Raw genomic sequence first — 24,440 nt, forward strand, 5'->3', positions numbered from 1 at the left:
TCATTGGTAGCTTGATGGGGATGGCATTGGATCTATAAACTACCTTGGGCAGTATGGCCATTTTCACGATATTGATTCTTCCTATCCATGAGCATGGTATTTTCTTCCATTTGTTTGTGTCCTCTTTTATTTCACTGAGCAGTGGTTTGTAGTTCTCCTTGAAGAGGTCCAATTTCACTTAATCTTTTTTCTGTCCCCTCCATTCTGCTACTGAACTCATCTAGAAAATGTTTAGGTATTTTACTATTTTAATATATTTGGATTATTGGTACTTCCTATCCTAAAATTTTCTGTTGGTTCCTTTTCTACTTTCCTTGCTGAGAACTTCATTCTTTCTTTTCATTTCAAAAGTGTTTGTTCTGACTTTAACAGGACAGAGTTATAATAGCTGCTCTAAGAACTCTGTCTTATAATTCCAGCATCCAGGTCATCTTAGGAATGGCATTTGTTAGCTGCTGTTTTTCCTACAACAGTTGATGATTTCCCTGAGTCTTGGTTATGTCCAGTAATGTTGGAATGTGTCCCAGAAAGGGGAGGGAGACTTTGAATATTGCATTTTGACACTCTTGGAAATGCTAAAAGCTCTTGGTCCTCTGGAGAATGGATTTGTTTTTGCTTTCGTTTTTAATATTTTTGTTGTTGTTGGCAATCAACCCTGTTAGGTTCAAACCACAAATCCCAACCTACCTGGCGGGCTGTGACTTCAATGTCAATTCAGTTTCCCACGTCTTTTTAGGGATATTCACACTATCCTCATATGTGTCACCTAAAAGTCAATCTAGGACAAAGACGGTGATCTACAATCTAGTTCAGTTATAAAACTTTTTATTTCACCTCCTTGAAAAAGTTCCACACGTGCTCAGCTTAGGGATGAGTCTGGGTCTTCACGCACAGATTTAGGTCATCTTTTTCTCTACCTACTTCCTCTCCATAATTTCCCCAACACTATCTGTCTCCTAGACCCCTTGTCTTAATTCTCTGGCTACATGGTGTTTTTGCCTCCACACACACTCATGTACTTTCTGCAACTGCATATGCCTTGGGGAGAAGTGGCAGGAAAGGCGGAAAAAAGCAAAAACGAACAGATATTCTCCCCTCATTCTTTGGACTACAGGGGCCCATTTTTCCAGTTTATTTGGTCAAAGAAAAAGATTATCTTTCAGAGTTTTAAATGCCTGCATAGTTGCCATTGCCACCACCACCACCACCATTGCAGGGGAACAGCCTCATGATTAAGGCTTACCTGGGGTCCCACCAGAAAAGTAAAACAAAAACCAGAATACAAAACACAAAGAAAACAGTGATTTTCCACACAGACTCCTTTGCACAGGGGCCCTTCTTTCCAGTCTCCTCTGACCATAAACAGAGAAAAAGAGAATTTTTCCGTCTGTATCTTTTGTGCAGACCAAGAATAAGATGCCCTGCCAAGCTGGGAGAAAAAGAAAGGGGAAAAGGGGAGAGAAAACAACAATAACAACAACAACAACAAAAAAAAAAACAAAACAGAAAACTTGCCAGTATCAGTCACACCTCCAGGCTGGAACTGCATCCTGAACCTCCTGCTATTATTTACTCTTCAGAGACCTCAAATAGTTGTGCTGTGTATTCTGCCCAGGGTTTTAGTTGGAATGCATGGGAGAGAGTCTTCCTCCATCTTAGTAGAATCAGAACCACAAAAATTCTAGACATAAACCTTGACATTTATGGTCAACTGTTTTTTAACAAAGATGCCAAAGCAATTCAATGGGCAAAGACAGGCTTTTCAACAAACGCTGCTGGTACAACTGAATATACATAGGCAAAAAATAAAACAAAAAAAGAACTTGGATTTTCACCTCACACCATATTTAAAAGGTGACAGAAAGACTGATATGATCTGAAGAGAAACCACAGTATCTCACACCGTATTTAAAAGTAAACTCAAAACAGATCACAGACCTAAATGAAAACCAAAGGAGAAAATCTTTGTGACCCCCAACTAGCTAAAGATTTCTTGGATATGATAGCCAAAGTATAGCTCATAACAGAAAAAAATTAATAAATGGAATATCATCAAAATTATAACATTTTGTCTTCAAAAAGCACTATTTAGAAAGTGAAAAGGCAGGCCACAATCTGGGGAAAAATATTCCCAAATCCTATACTTAATAAAAGATTTGATCCAAAATGAAAAAATTTTTAAAGTCACCTCCTGCAAGTCAGTAATAAGACAATAAACCCAATGAAAAAAATGGCAAAAAAATTTAATAGACATTTCACAAAATACATACAAATGTCCAATAAGCACTACGAAAAGAAGTCCAACATCACTAGTCATTAGGGAAATGAAAATTACCATAAAAGATACCACTATGCATTTCTAGAATGGCTACAATAAAACAGTCTGATCATGCCAAATGCTGGCAAGGATGCTGACAAACTGCACCCCTCATACACTGCCAAGTGGGAATGTAAGATGGAACAACTACTCGTTTCTTTAAGCATTATTCTTATAACCTAACAATTCTACATTTAGGTATCAAGCCAAGAGAAATTAAAACATACGTCAACCCAAAGACTTCTCTCCAACTTTCATAACTGAAAACTGGAAATAATCGAAATGGTTAATTAATATGTCCATAAACAAAACGTAATCCAAACAATGGAATACTATTCGGTCATGAAAAGGGGAAAAAAACTTACTGATAATAATGACCTCAAAAACATTATGTTGGACAGGTGGAGTGGCTCACACCTGTAATCTCAGCAACTTGGGAGGCCGAGACAGGCAGATCACTTGAGGTCAGGAGTTCGAGATCAGCCTGGGCAACATGGTGAAATCCCATCTCTACTAAAAATACAAAAACTAGCCAGGTGTAGTGGTGCACTCCTGTAGTCTCAGATACTCAGGAGACTCAGGCAGGAGAATCGCTTGAACCTGGGAGGCAGAGGCTGCAGTGAACTGAGATCACTCTACTGCACTCCAGCCTGGGTAAGAGACTGAGACTCCATCTCAAAAAAAAAAACAAAACGCATCATGTTAAGGAAAGGAAGGCAGACTCAAAAGGGCACATATTGTATAATTACATGTATATAAAATTTTCAGAAAAAGAGAGTTTAGATTGTGGCATAATAAAAATATATCCAAACCTTGTTCCTGGTTCCTGGCACAGGGCTTCAAAAACCCTTGGAATTTCATAGGTGATTGTACTGTCTTTGTTATGCTAATGATGATAGCTTCGGGACTGGTCACCAAAAAAAAACCAAATACATGATTAGAGGGTTGGAACTCTAGGTCAACAGCACCTCCAAGGACAGGTGGGGAGCTGAAGACAGTTCAATCACATGGCCAATAATTTAATCAATCACACCCATATACTGACACCCCAATAAAAGCTCTCAACCCTGAGGCTTGGTGGACACACTGACATGCAGAGAGGGTAATGTTGCCTGACTCTACAGGGAGAGGGCATGGAAGCTTTAGGTCCAGGTCCCTTCCAAACCTTGTCTTATGTGTACCCTTTATAAAGAAACTGCATAACATTTTTAGTGAGCTCTGTGAGTCATTCCAGAGAATTACTGAACCTATAAATTTGGGAATCTCCAATTTTACAGTCAGTCATCAGAAGCATGAATGTTCCGCATTTGTGGCTGGCATCTGAATTGAGAGCCGTCTTCTGGAGGGCTAAACTCTTAAACCTGTGGAGTCTGATGCTAACTGATGGACAGTTAGTGTCAGAACTGTATTACAATATACCCACAGAGGGCAGAAATGGAAAAAAAGAGACAAAAAGATTAGCGGTTACCTGGGTCTGGGAGTAGCAATGGGAAGTGATAGCAACAAATATTTTTTACAGTGATAGAAATATTCAAAAACTAGATTTGATTATGGCTGTACAACTCCATAAATGTACTTAAAAATCACTGAATTCTACACTTTCAATGAGTATAACTTATGGTTATTATATCACAATAAAACTGGTTTTTAAAATCTAATCAATAAGTTTCCAAGATTATAGAAGGCATTCAAAGTTATAATAATCATGTATTTCTTCATTCTGTATTCTCATAATGAACACCAAATATTTATTAAATGCATCAGTCAGTGCAAAAATAACAAGAAATGAAGGGTTTCAACTGTCTTAAGAGCACTCCATTAGATATACAGAAGAACTCTATCAAAATTAGCAATGTTAAATGAGGTTAAAGATCTCACATGTAGGATGTAGGATGTAGGTAGGATGGATTAGGTCCACATTTTATGGAAAATACTTTAAAATGAAGGAGTGAGGCAATGATAAAGTGCTTTCAATTGGGGCAATCTGGAGTTAGCCAATGCCCTGGGTGCTCTCATTAGTCTCAGAGATTTTACAGTCAGTTGTGATTCTGCCTATTAAATGTTCTTTCACTTGATTATTTTATAATCCATTACTGAAAAATTATATCAAAAGGACTGCTAGCATGTATATTATATTAATATTAGAGCCAGATTTGCATTCAGCACTGGCTAATGGGACACTTTAAACAATAAGAAAAGAGAGAAAGAAAGTTGTTATACGCATGGGATGCGTTCTTTAACCCCTGAGCTTTTCCTCTTGATACTGTCCTTTAATTCTCTTCTTGAAACCACCTTCCTGAAAAAAGAGGTATACATGTGTAAAATCTATTCATCCTTCTCATTCACTCACTCCCTAACCCACTATAATCTGACTTCAATCCCAGCCATTAGGCTAAAACCACTACAGCGAAAGTCACTAAACCAGACTTTTACCAAATTCCTTCAACTCTTCCAATTACCTTAACAATCTTTCCCATGGACTTCAATCCTCTAAAATTCAAAGGTATATGGAAACTTGTACAATCTCCTATTTGAAGTTAATGACATCTCTTTATCATTAAATACAAATCTTCTCTGTTCTGACTTGCCACATCCATACTGAACCATCTCAAATGATACTCGACATTATATGGCAAACTCAGTATCTTAGTCAATTTGTGTTACTAAAAAAGAATACCTGAGATTGGGTGATTTATTATTTTAAAAAGGTATTCATTTGGCTCATAGTTCTGCAGCCTGCACAAGACACATGGGGCTAGCATATGCATACGGTAAGGGCCTCAAGCTGCTTCTCTTCATGACAGAAGGCAAAGGGGAGCCGGCATGTGCAGACATCATATGGGGAGACAGGAAGGGGCAGGGAGCTGTCATGGGAACTAACAGAATAGAAACTCACTCATTACCACAAGAAAGGTACCAAGTCACTGATGAGGAATCCGCCCCCATGATCCAAACACCTCCCATTAGGTTCCACCTCCAACACTGGTGATCAAATTTCAACATGAGGTTTGAAGGGTCAAATATCCAAACTATAGCACTTACCTACTGAGAACACAACAGTCAATTAAAAATAAAAATGATGTGCAAACAAAATGGTAAAAATTACATTTGGCCATACACATATATGCATAAAGTTAAATTTATTTGCTAATTCAAAATGTTTAAGTTACTTGCTGCTGAACTCACCTAATATTATATGCAAAATTCTTTTGGTATGTTTGTACAAAGAAACATTTTGTACATATCTAAAATCTTTGTTTCTTAAATAAAGCCTGTGTCTTCTAACACATTCAACCACATCTAGCTATACAGCCAAAGTAGATAAATTTAAGTTTAGTGGGTGATTGGTATAGGGGAGGGAGGTAGACTCAGCCTTACCCATGTGGAAGTAATTGCTTTCTTGACCTAAAGCTCTTCCCATTAGAATCAAAACAAATTGGTATTATCTTAAGAACCCATCTAATTTTTGAAAATAAAACTTAAATGTTCCATACTTAAACAGACGTTGTTTGTTTTGTTTAAGGACAAAATTATAACACATTTATTTTTGTATTTAAATCAAAAGCAGACTTACTATTATGAAGAAAATAAGAGAATTTCAAAAGATAATCATCTCAGTGTAGAAAGGCACGTACAGAGTTGGTACAGACAAGGCCAACAAACTTAAACATTGTGATCTGATATTTTTAAAATCTTGGTTTGACCCTTGGCCTTCTTGGTCTACACCAAACTTTCCAAAATAAACTGTTCATCAGGAGTATGCAATAATGCACATAACATGGTGAGCTATTTAAAGCAGATTTAGTGACAAGGGTAAAATATTCCAGCAAGAATAAAATACAAGTTCTGAAGCTTAATGTTTTATGATGTGATTCTGGCATGAACTATAAATTTTCTAAGAACCTGTCAAAATATAATATGCTGTTTTGATTCATGGAATTGGAGATCTGAAATAAATATCAAGATATTATTATACTTAGTCCAGTCTTCTGCCCCTAGCTGTTCAATATCTATACCATCCAGACTGATGGCTATTAAAAGGTACATTTTTTCTACATGAGCAAGATATTAATAGTAACTCCACAACCTCCTTGAAGCCTTTTTTAATGCTTTATCATCCTGAAAGTGATGACCAGTGGCTTCAGTTATCTCAAACTTTCTGCTCTGTGTTCAAAACTAATTTCTTCCCACCACATTAGAGATAGGATTGGGATGTCTCTGTATATACAGTAAATCTGAACATAATGTCCTTGATAAGTTCTTGGCAACTGCTATTTTAAGTGAAACAACGTATGACAAACAAAACTACTATTCCCCACTTCAATGTTATAACAAAATGGGATTGAACAAAGGGATATGATTGGAGGACCTGCTGTAAGGCATTTCACTCAAAGTCACAGTTTCCAAGGAGCTACTGACAACATGACATGAGGACTTACTGCACCTTGCTTATAATAAATACTCCCTAGGCCATATTATATCTCATATCTCTTTCCTTTTCCTCAAGATTCTTTTCATACTTATTTCCTATCCCCTACTCTAGATGCTATCCATTCTCCCCACATGCTTTTTAAAATTGCTGTATTTGAATTGGTGCTTAAAAAGGAAAAATCATTCTAACTCTTCTAGGCTATATTCTAATAGATTACGTATAGCTTACTAAGTATCCAATTTGAAAACCAACAACAGAAGAAGAAAAGAATAGACTTGGCCGGGCGCGGTGGCTCAAGCCTGTAATCCCAGCACTTTGGGAGGCCGAGACGGGTGGATCACGAAGTCAGGAGATGGAGACCATCCTGGCGAACACGGTGAAACCCCGTCTCTACTGAAAATACAAAAAACTAGCCGGGCGAGGTGGCAGGCGCCTGTAGTTCCAGCTACTCGAGAGGCTGAGGCAGGAGAATGGCATGAACCCGGGGGGCGGAGCTTGTAGTGAGCTGAGATCCGGCCACTGCACTCCAGCCTGGGCGACAGAGCGAGACTCCGTCTCCAAAAAAAAAGAATAGACTTGAAAAAGTTATCAGGAACATTCTAGAGTGGTCAGAATTCTTTTTTTTTCTTCCTACATGGTATGAGGATATGGGCAGAAGTGAATCATGTTAACAAAAAGTATATTTAAATAGCAATAGACATGGGTAAGGTATCTTAATATTTTCTTCCCATTAAAATATGATACATAAATCAGAGGTCTTATTGCAAAAGTGATAATCCAATTTTCTTTGACAGGATCAACTAAGCCTTAGTCTGCATTTCTGGAAGGCCCGTGTCTCACCAATCTCAGTGGGACTTCTGCCCAACTAAGACTTGCAATAATCAAAACTAAGTTTTCACCATGTAATAACTTTACCCTGTTTGGTTAATAGGATTCTTATATTTGTTTGTACAAGTCTTTTTTTTTTTTTTTTTTTTTTTCTTGAGACGGAGTCTCGCTCTGTCGCCCGGGTTGGAGTGCAGTGGCCAGATCTCAGCTCACTGCAAGCTCCACCTCCCGGGTTTATGCCATTCTCCTGCCTCAGCCTCTGGAGTAGCTGGGACTACAGGCGCCCGCCACCGGCTAGTTTTTTGTATTTTTTAGTAGAGACGGGGTTTCACAGTGTTAGCCAGGATGGTCTCGATCTCCTGACCTCGTGATCCACCCGTCTCGGCCTCCCAAAGTGCTGGGATTACAGGCTTGAGCCACCATGCCCGGCCACAAGTCATTTTTTTTATTATTGCACTTCCCTTGTTATATTTACTTTATACATAAAAACAAAAACATGATCAGCAGAATTTGGTTGAGTAGTACACATCAAGTTTGTGACTAAACATGTTTTGTATAACACTGAGATACTGGCACTAGACAGTAGAGGGCACTGGCAACAAATGCCAACTCAAATATCATGACTCACACGGGAAGGAAATAATCACTCAAAAGTGCCAATAACACTGCTATTAGTATAGTTGTGGATCAAAATACCTAAACTCTGTCTTTTATTATCAACTACCAGTTCACGCACTGCTATGAACATAAGATCTCCATTTACTCACCCCAATATAGAAAATAATACAACAGATGTAATAAAATAAAAATAAGATTTAGAACAGGCTAATTCTAATAGGCTTATTTTGTGGCAAACACTGTGCTAGCTGCCTTACAGGCATCATCTAATTTATTTCTCACAAAGCAATGCATGAGCTTGCTGCTGGTCTGGTTACAGAAGACACTGGCAAAGTCCTAACTAGCAGGTTATGACTCAGCCACCAGACTACAAAACTTTTTGAAAGCCAAAACCATTTTGGTTTAGTTTACAATTAAAACCCAGTATCCAGTAATCTACCTCACAATAATTATTCAGGGGAACAAAGAAAAAAGAAGGAACACTAGATCTGATTCCAGTGCCACGTATCACATTTGCCTTTAGGACACTATCAGTGAATATTTATTTGATTAGATTTTACAAGCCAACTAGTTCCTGGCATTCTACGAGGCACCAGGTCTCAGAGATTTCATTATTTGAACTAATACTTTGCTTATTAAAGACTTACATTTTTTCCTGAGGTAGTGCTAGAAGGGAAGCAGTAAAGAAAAAAATAATAACAAAAATATATAAGAAAAATAGATTCAACAATAAAAATATACATTTGAGAGTTTACTTCTAGGTTTTCTTGTATAAAGAATTCACATTCAACAATAAGAAAATGCTTAGTTTCCTTAAATATAATACTAAAATTAAGTATAATAATTTTAGTAATGTTGGAAATATATCTTAATAGCTGAATAATCAAGTCTCTTTGTGAATAAGAAATCTCAACTATGTAAATTATATTATTTAAATATTCTTTAATTCATGAATATTTTCATGAAAAAATTTAATGTCAAAAATAATTATCACTGTATTAAATATCATGATTTAAAAATAACACCAATATTTACAACTATCAATAAAAATCTATAAAGATATACTTATACTAAACTGAAAGCTGATGAAATTAAAGTAGTATTTGCCACTTCAGTTCTGTCTAAATAAATCTTTTACTTACTCATCAGACATACACTGAGATTTTTATCATGTGTCAGCTAGGTGTTAAACTTTAAGAAATAGAAATCCCTAACAAAGAATCCCTGCCCTCACTGCAGCAATCACTCTAAAATTAAATATTCTATATTACTTATGTACAGCATGCTCCTGGAAGGTTAAAAAAAATCCATTCTAATAAATCATTCAGAATACCTAATACCATGTCGTCATATAAAACAAAAGTAGGTTCTAAAAAACCTACTTTCCTTCTTGCCAAAACAGCAACAAACCTTAATACTCTGTTCTACTTTACATACAAAAATCTTTATATATACTTTAAATTTCTTTTCTATTTCTTAACTTGTTTTATCTCATACAGAGTGTACCCTCCTTGAGTTAAAAGAAGAAAGAATTAAAAAAATACTTCTAATACAGTGGTTTACAACAGTAGCTAAGTATTAAAATCAGGGGACATTTTAAAAAATATAGATACTGGAGCCCCAAACTAGACCTCATAGACAAAGTCTTTGATGATGGAGTCCAGGTACCTATAGTTTTGAAGAGCTCCATGGGCAATTCTGAAGCTCAGTTAAAGTTGACAACCACAACTTTAAAGGCTTAATTAAGCACAGGGGTTCCCAACCCCTGAGAGATGGACAGGTACTGGTCCCTGGCTTGTTGGGAACCAGGTCACACAACAGGAGGTGAGCAGCAGGCAAGTGAGCATTACCGCCTGAGCTTGGCCTCCTGTCAGATCAGCCGTGGCAGTAGATTCTCACAGGAGCGTGAACCCTATTTTGAACTGCACATGGGAGGGATCTAGGTTGTGTGCTCCTTATGATAATCTAATGATGATTTGAGGTAGAACAGTTTCATCCCAAAACCAAGCCCCCAGCGTGGAAAAATTGTCTTCGACGAAGCCAGTCTCTCGTGCCAAAAAGGCTGGAAACCGCTACCTAGGCAGAAAGAGTATACAAAGCTGCCTGTAAGCAGAAAATGTTAAAGCCATATAGGACCTTAAAGTTCATCTAATCGGCTCATTTTCTGAGGTATAAAGCTGAAGTTGTGAGGAGTTCAGCAAACTGTCCAAGGTCTAGTAAAGTCTGCTGACATGCAGACTAGTATTTTTTCATTACTTCTCTTAGCTGATATTTTTGTCATGAGGTTACCTAAGAATCCGTGCTTAACAAAAACATTCGCAGTACTGGCTTAGCATAGGACGCTGGCTACTCCAGTTGAGAGACAGAATACTAATTCTTGATTCTACCACAAGCTTATCAATACCCTAAGCATTCATATCATAAATTCTCAGGGAAATGTGATTTAAAAAAAAAAAAAAAAAAAAAAGAACACTACACTGTCTTGAACCTGAAATACCTCCTTTGGAAAAATAGTGATAAGAGTAACAAAAATGGAAAGTTGTTTTGATGTATGAATGAGCTGGATAATTGTAATTATAACGCACCTAGAGCATATAATAGGCACTCAACATGACACCACCCACACTGCTTTCCTTTTTGATTCTGCAATTAAAGTTATCTGTCCCAAGTACCTCACTTTAATCCTTTTCATATTGTTTCTCCTAACTGGCAAAGACTTTTGGCCTCTTCTCCTTGATTAATGCTCATCAGTTTCTTCAAAGCTAAGTTTAAAGATGTACCTTCTTTGCTCTCTGGCCAGGGCATCTCTGAAAGAAAGGCAGCAGCCCCAGGCAGGGGCTTATAGATAAAACTCCCATCTCCCTGGGACAGAGAACCTGAGGAAGAGGCAGCTATGGGTGCAGCTTCTGCAAACTTAAAAGTTCCTGCCTGGCAGCTCTGAAGACAGCAGCGGATCTCCCAGCACAGTGCTGGAGTTCTGCTAAGGCACAAACTGCCTCCTCAAGTGGGTCCTTGATCCCCGTGCCTCCTGACTGGGAGACACCTCTCAGCATGGGTCAACAGACACCTCATACAGGAGACCTCCAGCTGGCATCTGGCAGATGCCACTCTAGGACAAAGCTTCCAGAGGAAGGAACAGGCAGCAATCTTTGCTGTTCTGCAGCCTCAGCTGGTGACACCCAGGCAAACAGGGTCTGGAGTAAACTTCCAGCAAACTCCACCAGACCTGCAGCAGAGGAGCCTGACTGTTAGAAAGAAAATTAACAAACAGAAAGGAATAACAGCAACATCAACAAAAAGGACGTCCACACAGAAACCCCATCAGAAGGTCACCAACATCAAAGAACAAATGTAGATAAATCCATGAAGATGAGGAAAAACCAGTGCAAAAAGGCTGAAAATTCCAAAAACCAGAATGCCTCTTCTCCTCGAAAGGATCACAACTCCTGGCCAGCAAAGGAACAAAACTGGACGAGAGAGTAAGTTTGAGGAACGACAGGAATAGGCTTCAGAAGGTGGGTAATAACAAACTCCTCTGAGGTAAAGAAGCATGTTCTAACCCAATGCAAGGAAGCTAAGAACCATGAAAAAAGGTTAGAGGAATTGCTAACTAGAATAACCAGTTTAGAGAAGAACATAAATGACCTAATGGAGCTGAAAAACACAGCACGAGAACTTTGTGAAGCATATGCACGTATCAATAGCTGAACTGATCAAGTGGAAAAAGGATATCAGAGACTGAAGATCAACTTAATGAAATAAAGCGTGAAGACAAGATTAGGAAAAAAAAAAAGAATGAAAATGAAAGAACAAAACCTCCAAGAAATATGGGACTATATGAAAAGACCAAACCTACGTTTGATTGGTATACCTGAAAATGATGGGGAGAATGGAACCAAGTTGGAAAACACTCTTCAGGATATTATCCAGAAGAACTTCCCAACTTAGCAACAGAGGCCAACATTCAAATTCAAGAAATACAGAGACCACCACAAAGAAACTCCTCGAGAAGAGCAACCCCAAGACACATAATTGTCAGATTCACCAAGGTTGAAATGAAGAAAAAAACGTTAAGGGTAGCCAGAGACAAAGGTTGGGTTACCAATAAAGGGAAGTCCCACAGACTATCAGTAGGTACATCTACAGAAACCCTACAAGCAAGAAGACAGTGAGGACCAATATTCAACATTCTTAAAGAAAAGATTTTCAACCCAGAATTTCATATCCAACCAAACTAAGCTTCATAAGTAAAAAATAAATAAAATCCTTTACAGACAAGCAAATGCTGAGAGATTTTGTCACCACCAGGCCTGCTTCACAAGAGCTCCAGAAGGAAGTACTAAATATGGAAAGGAAAAACCAGTACCAGCCACTGCAAAAACATACCAAATTATAAAGACCATCGACACTATGAAGAAACTGAATCAACTAAGGGGCAAAATAACCAGCTAGCATCATAATGACAGGATCAAATTCACACATAACGATATTAACCTTAAATGTAAATGGGCTAAATGCCACAATTAAAAGACAGAGACTGGAAAATTAGATAAAGAGTCAAGACCCATTGACGTGTTGTGTTCAGGAGTCCCATTTCACGTGCAAACACACACATAGGCTCAAAATAAAGGGATGAAGGAAGATTTACCAAGTAAATGGAAAGCAAAAAAAAGCAGGGGTTACAATCCTAGTCTCTGATAAAACAGACTTTAAACCAACAAAGATCAAAAGAGACAAAGAAGGGCATTACATAATGGCAAAGGGATCACTGCAACAAGACGAGCAATTACCCAATACAGGAGCACCCAGATTCATAAAGCAAGTCCTTAGAGACCTACAAAGAAACTTAGACTCCCACAAAAAAAACAGTGGGAGAGTTTAACACCTCATTGTCAATATTAGATCAATGAGACAGAAAATTAACAAGGATGTCCTGGACTTGAACTCAGCTCTGAACCAAGCAGACTTAATAGACATCTACAGAACTCTCCACCCCAAATCAACAGAATATACATTCTTCTCAGCACCACATCGCACTTACTCTAAAACTGACCACATAATTAGAAGTAAAACACTCCTCAGCAAATGCAAAAGAACAGAAATCATAACAAACAGTCTCTCAGACCACAATGCAATCAAATTAGAACTCAGGATTTAAAAACTCCCTCAAAACCACACAACTACGTGGAAACTGAACAACCTGCTCGTCTATGACTACTCGGTAAATAATGAAAGTAAGGCAGAAACAAATAAGCTCTTTGAAACCAATGAGAACAAAGACACAACGTACTAGAATCTCTGGGACACAGCTAAAGGAGTGTGTAGAGGGAAATTTATGGCACCAAATGCCCACAGAAGAATGTGGGAAAGATCTAAAATCAACACCTTAACATCACAATGAAAAGAACTAGAGAAGCAAAAGCTAACAAATTCAAAAGCAAGCAGAAGACAAGAAATAACTAATATCAGAGCAGAACCGAAGGAGACAGAGATACAAAAAACCCTTCAAAAAAATCAACGAATCCACGAAGTGGTTTTTTGAAAAGATCAACTAAATAGATAGACTGCTAGCTAGACTAATAAAGAAAAAAGAGCAGAATCAAATAGACTCAATAAAAAATTAGATAAAGGGGATATCTCCACCGATTCCACAGAAATACAAACTACCATTAGAGAATACTATCAACACCTCTATGTAAATAAACTAGAAAATCTAGAAGAAATGGATAAATTCCTGGACACAAACACCCTCCCAAGACTAAACCAGGAAGAATTTGAATCCCTGAATAGACCAATAACAAGTTCTGAAATTGAGGCAGTAATTAATAGCCTACCACACAAAAACAGCCCAGGACCTGACAGCTTCACACCTGATTTCTACCAGAGGTACAAAGAGGAGCTGGTACCATTCCTTCTGAAACTATTCCAATCAATACAAAAAAGGGACTCCTCCCCAACTCATTGTATGAGGCCAGCATCATCCTGATACCAAAACATGGCAGAGACACAACAAAAAAAGGAAATTTCAGGCCAATATCCCTGATGAACATCGATGAAAAATCCTCAATAAAATACTGGCAGACCAAATCCAGCAGCACATCAAAAAGCTTATCCACCATGATCAAGTCAGCTTCATCCCTGGGATGCAAGGCTGGTTCAATATACGCAAATAAATAAACGTAATCCATCACATAAACAGAATCAATGGCAAAAACCACATGATTAACTCAATAGATGAAGAAAAGGCCTTCGAAAAAATTCAACACCCCTTCATGCTAAAAACACTCAATAAACTAGGTATTGATGGATCATATCTCAAAATAGTAAGAGCTATTTATGACAAACCCACAGACAATATCATACTAACTGGGCAAAAGCTGGAATAATTCCCTTTGAAAACAGGCACAAGACAGGGATGCCCTCTCTCACCACTCCTATTCAACATAGTACTGGAAGTTCTGGCCAGGGCAATCAGGCAAAAGAAAGAAATAAAGAGTAGTCAAATAGGAAGAAAGGAAGTCAAATTATCTCTGTTTGCAGATGACATAATTGTATATTTAGAAAACCCCATCATCTCAGCCCAAAATCTCCTTAAGCTGATAGCAAAGGAGATAAAACTTCAGCAAAGTCTCAGGATACAAAATCAATGTGCAAAAATCACATGCATTCCTACACATCGATAATAGACAAAGAGAACGCCAAATCTTGAGCAAACGCCAATTCACAGTTGCTACAAAAAGAATAAAATACCTAGGAATGCAACTTACAAGGGATGTGAAGGACCTCTTCAAGGAGATCTACAAACCACTGCTCAAGGAAATAAGAGATGACACAAACAAATGGGAAAAACATTCCATGCTCATGGATAGGGAGAATCAATATCGTGAAAATGGCCATACTGCCCAAAGTAATTTATAGATTCAATGCTATCCCCATCAAGCTACCATTGACTTTCTTCACAGAATTAGAAAAAACTAAATTTCGTATGGTGCCAAAAAAGAGCTCATATAGTCAAGAAAATCCTAAGCAAAAAGAACAAAACTGGAGGCATCAAACTACACTACACTGTCAATACAACTACACTGACTTCAAACTACACTACAAGGTCACAGTAATCAAAACAGCATGGTACTGGTACTGAAACAAATATATAGGCCAATGGAACAGAACAGAGGCCTCAAAAATAATGTCACACATCTACAACTATCAGATCTTTGACAAACCTAACAAAGGCAAGCAATGGGAAAAGGATTTCCTATTTAATAAATGGTGTTGGGAAAACTGGCTGGCCATATGCAGAAAACTGAAACTGGATCCCTTTCTTACACCTTAAAATCTAAGTAAGTGAATTATTGTACATTGAGGGCAATTATATTGCATAGTAGAATCAATGAACTTTGGAGACAAGGGTTCAACTTCTAGCTCTCCAATTTCCTAGCTATTTGACCACAGGCAAAATGTTTAATTTCTCTAAGCCTCAGTTTACCTATAAGATGACCAGTGTAATTTCTCCCTTGGAGAGTTAAGAGGAGGATTTCTAAAAGATAAAGTATCGCTCCTCTGCTTAAGACCTCCTATAATACATTACAACCTATAAAATAAGTTTTAAACACCTTCAAAGACTATCTTACTTTCAGAAAGGGGAAAACGTTCTCCCATTTCAAAATTTCTTCAAATATCCAAGTAGAAATGTCCAGTAAGTAGAAAAATACAGTATTAAAGCCAGAACAGGGAGGAAGAAACATGCAAAGTTTATTGTCATCATGCATCTGGATAAATTCGCTGAAAGACTGATATTTTTTGAATTTGGATATACCAACTTTTTTTCTCTTACCTGATACACTCATCATGAGGTTACCTATGAATCCCTGCCTAACAAATATTTTTGCAGTACTGGCCTAGTACATTCTTTTAAAAGGCCTAGGACAAATAAATTAACCACTTGCCACTTTCCTCCCTTAGCATATTATAAATTTTCCAATATTGATAAATATAATGATTTCAGTGTGTGTTTTAAATAATCCCTTAAATTATTAACCTTTTAGTTTATATCCTACTCTCAAACAGATTATCTACCATTGTCTTCATACTAAAACACAGTTTAAATTTAACACAATCCAAGTGGAATCGGGACACTGGTTAGTTTCAGACTCAAGCTAAACAAAGTATTTCCACACTCTCCCAGACTTTTTCCTTTTTCCAAGTATTGATAGAATTGTTTCCCCCATCACAGAGTAAGCTTCTCTAAAGTCAGGAATCATGGCACCCATTTCCATAGCATTTAGCCCACCATCTCGGAAAATCTATGGAGTGTGTGTCTGTGTGTGTGTGTGTGCGTGTGTGTATTCAGTAATATCTTTGTTTTGTTTTGTCTCCTCTACTTCCAAAAATCAAGTCATGAAACTAAAACTAATTAGTGGCCTATCCTAACTGCCATTTAATGAATGCTTGCTACACATCACTCTGTACTTTTTAAACCATAAAACATTATTTTATCAACCCTAACATACCACAGACAAATTTCCTGAGAACCAAAAAACTCAGTGGGGAAAAAAAGAAATTTCCTAATTTTAGAGACATTAAAATGTGAAGAATAGCAGATGGTAACTCTGAGGTGTCATTAATTAGAAGACACATTCCATTTTCAGAGCTCTTAAAATGTAAGAAAAATACGTGCATCTTACACTTTTAACCTCATTATAAAAACTGAGGTCAGAGAGTGCTTAAACACTTTGTCTGACAGTAATACTTGTTAACCAGGTTGGCCACATGGAACAACACCTAATAATTAGTAGAAAAATGAATCAAAAGCCAGCTATTTTAACTATTTCCTCCCTGTTAAGTAAAATAAGTATATATCCAACGTGTTGATATGCTCAGATGATTACTTATACAACTGTGTTGCATATATTTCCCTAATCGTCCTATAAAAGAAGGTAAGTTCAACAGTTCATTGCCCATCCTATGAAAAAAAATATAGTAATTAGTAAAATCTGAAATTCATTTTTAGACATTATAGGTAGATTACTATGTCTGACCGTATTGCTGTAAGTTTTCTTTTTTCAAAATGACACCACATACTTCAATGTTTGAGAATACAAAGGGATCAACTAAGTCTTTCTGTATAGACAAACTATATGTTACAAATTATACCAAGGTGATTTGCCAATATAAAATTAAATATTTAGAGTGTACATACTTTTCAAATGTTGGCACATTTCTGCCTAATGAGCAAATACATCAACCAACACATTTATAGTTATGAAGTAATATAATTTTATTTAACTCCTTAGATACTCACTTCCACTATTAAATATTTAGGTTTCTGAATTATAAATACTACATTAAATAACATCAAACTTAATTCAAGAATAGGGAATTGTAAGGGCTAGGCATGGTGGCTCATGCCTGTAATGCCAGCACTTTGTGAGGCTGAGGCAGGAGAATCGCTTGAGGCCAGGAGTTCAAGACCAGCCTAAGCAACATAGCAAGACTCCATCTCCCCAAAAATAGGGAGTTCTGTATTTTAGCCTTAAATACTTGCCAATAGAACAGAAAAAGGAACATAACAATGTGGTGTTACATTTGGCCTCAACCTAAATTTGTATTAGTAAAGGAGAAAATAAAGAAAGAGCAGACAGTGTGGTAATTATGCTGGTAAAAATTTTAAAATGAAAATTAATGTGAGGTGATAGAAAACTCTTTTAAAGGATTGACAGGAGCATTTTAAAAAGTCAAAACTTAGCATCTGCAGACAAAAATCCTCTCCAGCTTTCTTCTCCCTCTCCCTCTCCCTCTTCCTTCCCTTCTCTCCACGTGTGGTAAACGTTCAACATTTCCAATTATTTTATCTTAAGAAATAAGTATCAGTCCTGTATAACACAAAATAGAAAGCAAAAGGTAAGGGGTTCTTTTTTCATTAAAAACATTTGTAGAAGTTACTAATAAAATGTCATTTTTTAAGAGTAAAGATATTTGATAACTAAAGGTAAAAAGACAGTAATTTGTTTTCAGCCTAAGATCTGGTTCCAATATGACTATGAATTAAAATGGATTTGTTCAGGTACATTCAATATTATATATATCAGATATCTCTCTATTCCTTAGACAAAGCATCATAGATTTCATCACATTTTATATTTTAAAAATCGCAAACTGTAAATTAACAACTAATAACTATATGTAAATTATCATCTTACTTCTCCATTTCTTAATGTTGTGATGGTTCCTCTTGCTACACCCATTCTGAATAGTGTTTCTGTGGCCTGTAAATTAAAAAAAAAAAAACAGCAAAAATATATAATCTATAATCTCTCCTCAATTGTATATTCCACGCCCTAAATGTGAAAAACATTCAAAACTATTATATATCCAGCAACTTCTAGGGAACCACCAATAAGTGGTATGTGCCTATAGTCCTAGCTACTCAGGCAGGAGGATCGCTTGAGTCCAAGAGTTCAAGGCTACAGTGAGCTATGATTGAGCCACTGCACTCCAGCCTAGATGACAGAGTGAGACCCTGCCTTAAAAAAAAAAAAAAAGAAGAAAGAAAGAAAGAAAGAGAAGAAAAGAGAAAAGAAATGCAACTAGAGAACTATCTACAAGGCACACTAAGAGCTAGAAGTTATAAATTATACCCCAGAAATATCATTATCACAATCTTTTAAGAGTTCAAACTTAATTGTTTCAAATGGTTATTTTGATAATCTGGTATTCTTCCAGGACTATAGTCTCAAATTAGTTTGCTTAGATACGTTTAAACCTTAGTTCAATGAACAAAAATTAAGTTCAAATTTAGCATTTAAATTCAATTTGGAAGTTATCATTTATTCTGAATTTAGTTTCCATTTGAATTTAGTTCAAATCACTTATTTGCTACTAAGATACAGAGAGGAGATGAAGTAATTTAGTAATGTCATATATTAAGTGACACCCCAAAATAGTTATTGCTCACTATACACTAACAACGAACAATCAGAAAAGGAAATTAAGAAAACAATTCCATTTACAATAGCATCCAAAAAAATCCTAGGGAAAAATAGAACAAGAAAGTGAAATGCTTGTAATCTGAAAACAACGAAACATTGCTGAAAGAAACTGAAGAAGACACAAATAAATAAAAAGGCATCCTGTGCTCATGGTTTGGAATACTTATTATTAAGATGACCATACAACCCACCCAAAGTGATCTACAGATTCAATGCAATCCCTATTAAAATGCCAATGGCACATTTTGCAGAAATACAAAAACCCATCCTGAAATTCATATAGAACGTTAATGGACCCCAAATAAACAAAACAAACTTGAAAAAAGAAGAAGAAAGTTGAAGGACTCACTTTCTGATTCAAAACTTACTACAAACCTACAGTAATCAAAAATATTTGGTACTATCATAAAGATGGACATTTAAGACAATGGAATAGAAGAGAGAACCCAAAAATAAATCCTTGCATATATGGTCAAATGATATTTGATCAGGATAATAAGACTATTGAGTGGACAAAGGACAAACTTTTCAAAAGTACTTAAAAAAACTGGAAATCCATGAAGCTGTCCTCACAGGCTTAACAAGAATTTTGAATAGAAATATAGTTATAATTAAGCATAAATCAGCTGCACTTTGACCCACTTCCTTGTAGGCAAAAGTCTAGAAACAGTACATACTTTCCATTTGAATACCCATCGTTACTACAGATAGAATTTCTGACACTAGGGTTGTAAGACTTTTTTTAAAGATAGATAGGGTCTCTGACATTAGAATCATAAGGCTTTTGCTTATTCAAGATCTAGAATACTTAAGCAGATCCTGAATCCCAGTAGAACAGCTGACACCAACCAACTTAAAGATCCCCAAAGTGGAACCAAAACAGCATGAGAATACAGTTCCTTCATCTCCATGTCCCATGACCTCATCCTACATTCTTGGACTAACCAACCATCTCCAAACTCCAGCACACTCTAAGAATCTTCAAACCTCTAGCCCCAAACTCCACAAGGAGATGGATTTGAGGTTTCCTCTCATCTCCTCTGTCAGTGGCCCTACAATTAAACATCTGTCTCTGCTGCAATCTGGTGTCTTGGTGTACTGACTTGCTACACATACTGGGCAATGGACCTATTACAGTTACATCCACAAATAAAAGAATGAAGTTAGACCTTTACCTCTACCATATACAAAAATCAACTCAAAATGGATCAAAGACATAAATTTAAGATCTAAAACTATAAAACTCTTAAAAGAAAACATAAGAGAAAAGCTTTATGACATTAGATTTGACAATGATTTCTTGAATATGACAACGAAAGCACAAGCAACAAAACTAAAAATAGGCCGGGCGCAGTGGCTCACGCCTGTAATCCCAGCCCTTTGGGAGTCTGAGGCGGGTGGATTACCTGAGTTCAGGAGTTCGAGACCAGCCTGGCCAATGTGGGTGAAACCCCATCTTTACTAAAAATACAAAAATTAGCCGGGCATCGTGGCGCACGCTTGTAATCGCAGCTACCCGGGAGGCTGAGGCAGGAGAATCGCTTGAACCCGGGAGACAGAGGTTGCAGTGAGCCAAGATCGCACCACTGCACTCCAGCCTGGGCAACAAGAGCAAAACTCAGTCTCAAAATAAATAAATAAACAAATAAACAAACAAATAAAAATAGGTAACTGGATTTCACCAAAAATTAAAAACTTTAGTGCATCAAAGGACTCTATTGACAAAATTTAAAAACAACTCACGAAACAGAAAACACCTGCAAATTGCATATCTGATGAGGAGTTAATATCCAGAGTATATTCAGAACTCCTATCACCCAACAACAAAAACTAAACAGCCCAATTTAAAAATGGGCAAAGGACTTGAACAGAAATTTATGCAAAGAACATATACAAATAGCCAATAAGCACATGAAATGATGCTCCACATCACTAATCATTAGGGAAATGCATATCAAAACCACAATGAGATATCTACCACTTCCCATCCATTAGAATGGCTATTATCAAAAAGACAGAAAATATCAAGTGTTGAGAAGGATGTGGAGAAATTGGAACCCTTGTGCACTGCTGATAGTAATGGAAAATGGCACAGCTGCTGTGGAAAACAGTAAGGCAGTTACTTTAAAAATTACACATAGAATTATCATATGATCCAGTCACCCTGCTTCTGCATATATATCCATAACTACTGAATGTAGGTTCTCAAAGAGATATTTGCATACTCATTTTCACAGTAGTATTATTTACAACAGCCTAGATGTAGATGCAACCCAAGTGTCCATCAATGAATAAATGAATAAACAAAATATGGTTTATATATACAATGGAATATTGTTCAGACTTAGAAAAGAATGAAATTCTGATACAGGATACAACATGGGTGAACACTGAAGATATTATGCTAACTGAACTAAGCCAGAAGCAAAACAACAAATACTGAATGATTTACTTATATGAAGGATCTAGAGTAGTCAAATTCATTGAGACAGAAAGTAGAACAGTGGTTACTAGAGGCTGAGAAAGGAGTAATGGGGATGTACTATATGATGGACATTTCAGTTTGATAACAAAGTTCTAGAGACGGATAGTAGTAGCGGACGCACAACAATGTGAATTTACTTAATGCCAGTGAACTGTACACAAAAAAAATGGCTAAAACAGTAAACTTAACATTGTATATATTTTACCACAATTAAAAAAAAATAGTTATTGCTATTTCCAATGCTTCCCCATCTTACAATTGCTGAGGATTTAGACCCTAATAAAACATTCTTTAGGATTGTACCTAAAGAGTATTTAATGGAAAATCCATTGATAGAGTGCAGAACACTGTAATATACAGAAAGAAAAGGATATTGATTTGTTAGTCTAGAATTTATTGAACAATTATTTCATAAGCACTGTAAAGGGCAAATTGAAGGAATTAGCAACAGAGTCAATTTGACAATGCCCTTATTTTTAAAGAGTTTACATCTAGGGGACAGTGGGAGCAAACAAATACAGAAATAAGTAAGTCATATGCATGTGAATATGGGAAATGAAAAACTTAAGCATAATAAGTATATGAAGAACAATGAGGTAGAAGGGATATTTTAAATACAGTAAATCAAGGGTGGCCTCTTTTAGGAGAAGATAATTTGGACAGAAACTAAATGAAACCATAAAGTGAATAGCCAGTGTGGATATTACAATCATAATGACAGTAATAATTGCTGACACTAACTCAATACCTACTATTTGCCAAAATCCCCTCTACAAGATTTCAACGTATCAACTAATTTGAAAATTGGAGGAAAGAAGGTTCTAGTCAAAAGACCACAAGAGCCTGTAGGTAGGATCATAGTTGGCATGTTTGAGGACAAATAAGATGGCCAGTGGGGCTGAAGGAAAAAGACTGCATGAGATGGTTGAGACTGCATGATGGTTGAGACCAGAAGAGGGTGCATGTTCCTCTGTTCAATATGTGCTTTTATTTTTCTAGCCTGGCATAATCAAAAATATGTAAATCGAAGGATGCTCTACTAAACATAAATTTTAAGAATTTATAAACTAGAAACATCACAGAATTTTAAATTTAAAAACTAAACATACATCTAATAAAATCCAGGTGTACAAGAGGTGGAGAACTGGAGAAGGGGTAAGGAAACGGATATATGTGGGAGATATATATAAAAAGATGCCTAACAGATATTATGGAACTGGACCTCAGGGTAGAGGTAAGAACTATCAATATCATTTTGGTGTCATCAATGTATAGTTGATTGTAACCAGAAACCTTGACAAGGCAAATCAAGAAAGTTAAAGAGAACAAAAGAACAATAGGAAATAACAACATATAAAATGAGGCAAAAGAAAAGGATACAGCAGGGAAGGCTCAAAAGTAACATGAGGGTCGGGTATGGTGGCTCATCCCTGTAATTCCAGCACTTTGGGAGGCCGAGGCAGGTGGGTTACCTGAGGTCAGGAGTTTGAGACCAGCCTGACCAACATGGTGAAACCCATCTCTACTAAAAATACAAAAAATTAGCCAGGCATGGTGGTGCATGCCTGTAATCCCAGCTACTTGGGAGGCTGAGGCCTTGAATTCCCTGGATTCAAGGGAATCGCTTGAACCCAGGAGGTGGAGGCTGCAGTGAGCCAAGATTGCACCATTGCACTCCAGCCTGGGCGTCAAGAGTGAAAATCCAACTCAAAAAAAAAAGTAACATGAGAATCAGAACGCATTCTAGAAAAATAAAATGCTAGAAGTCAAGAGTAAAGAATTTCAAAATGAAGAAAAGCCATTACGTTAAATATACTACAGTGATCATACAGACTTAACTTTACTCCTTCCAGAAATACTACAAAAATGACAGAAGGAAATAAAGGAGTATAAACCACAAAGAAAAAAAGAACGCAATAAGGGAGTTGACAGAACACAAAAAATATCAATGAAACTTTGGAGCATGAACAAGAGAGTAAAAGACTTAACAGTACAAAGGTCGCCATAATTTCACTCTGAAGAGTCAGAAGACATGCTAATTTGTTCAGCAGAATCTTAGGAATTAGAAGCATCAATAGAAAGGCACCAGAAGGCCAGAATGCAGGTAAGACTGAGAACTGGTGGACTGGCTGCAAAGCAGTCTAAAAAGGAGTTAGACTCCTCTCTTCTTGTCTGGCCAGTTAAATACCGATCACCAGATGCTCTAAAGGGAATAAACCAGAGTTAGGATAATTAGGACAGGAGTGAGACACCATACTAGTAATGATGGGATATTAAGTCAAACCATACATAGCGAATTTTAGGCCACCATCCATCCCAACTCACCACCTACCATATCTCTTTCCATTGATCCAAAAGCAGTGGAACTATGCTTATATCCCAACCACTTTCCCATTCTCAAGGTAGGTAATAAGAGGATCCCTCTCTAGGAAAAAAAAAAAAAAAAAAAAACAGCCCAAGAAAAAAGACCCACAAGATGCTAACTTTTGGAAATTACACACTGAAATAGGTAAAGATCCACAAATAAAAACAGTGAGTTTCCAATAAGCTTCAAAGGAACTTTTAAATAAAAAGACAAACAAGAATCAATAAACATTTAAGGAATTCCTTTAACATGAAAGATAGAGCAAAATAAACAGAAAAAAGAAATTTGGAATAAATAAATGGAAGATCAAAAGAAATTTCTGAAAAGTACACACAAAAACACATCCATTGCAACCATAAAACAAGAATAGTATGTTATAAGAAAAGGAACACTTTAGAGAACTGAAG

The 24,440-nt window shown here is 36.7% G+C and overlaps 1 protein-coding gene across 2 annotated transcripts in view; it reads right to left on the reverse strand.

The window, feature by feature from the left end:
• Window positions 1-24,440, reverse strand: part of TMEM135 (transmembrane protein 135) — a 261,850-nt gene that overhangs the window by 139,675 nt on the left and 97,735 nt on the right. The window contains exon 5 of one of the 2 annotated variants that reach the window (XM_011938484.1): window positions 18,395-18,460. The exons of the other annotated variant lie outside the window; for it this stretch is intronic. Coding sequence (XP_011793874.1) covers window positions 18,395-18,460 — 66 coding nt within the window. The remainder of the gene's footprint in view (window positions 1-18,394; window positions 18,461-24,440) is intronic. 2 annotated transcript variants of the gene reach the window in all.

Source organism: Colobus angolensis, unplaced genomic scaffold (assembly GCF_000951035.1).
Source record: "Colobus angolensis palliatus isolate OR3802 unplaced genomic scaffold, Cang.pa_1.0 Scaffold174, whole genome shotgun sequence".
Classification (NCBI taxonomy): Eukaryota; Metazoa; Chordata; class Mammalia; order Primates; family Cercopithecidae; genus Colobus; species Colobus angolensis.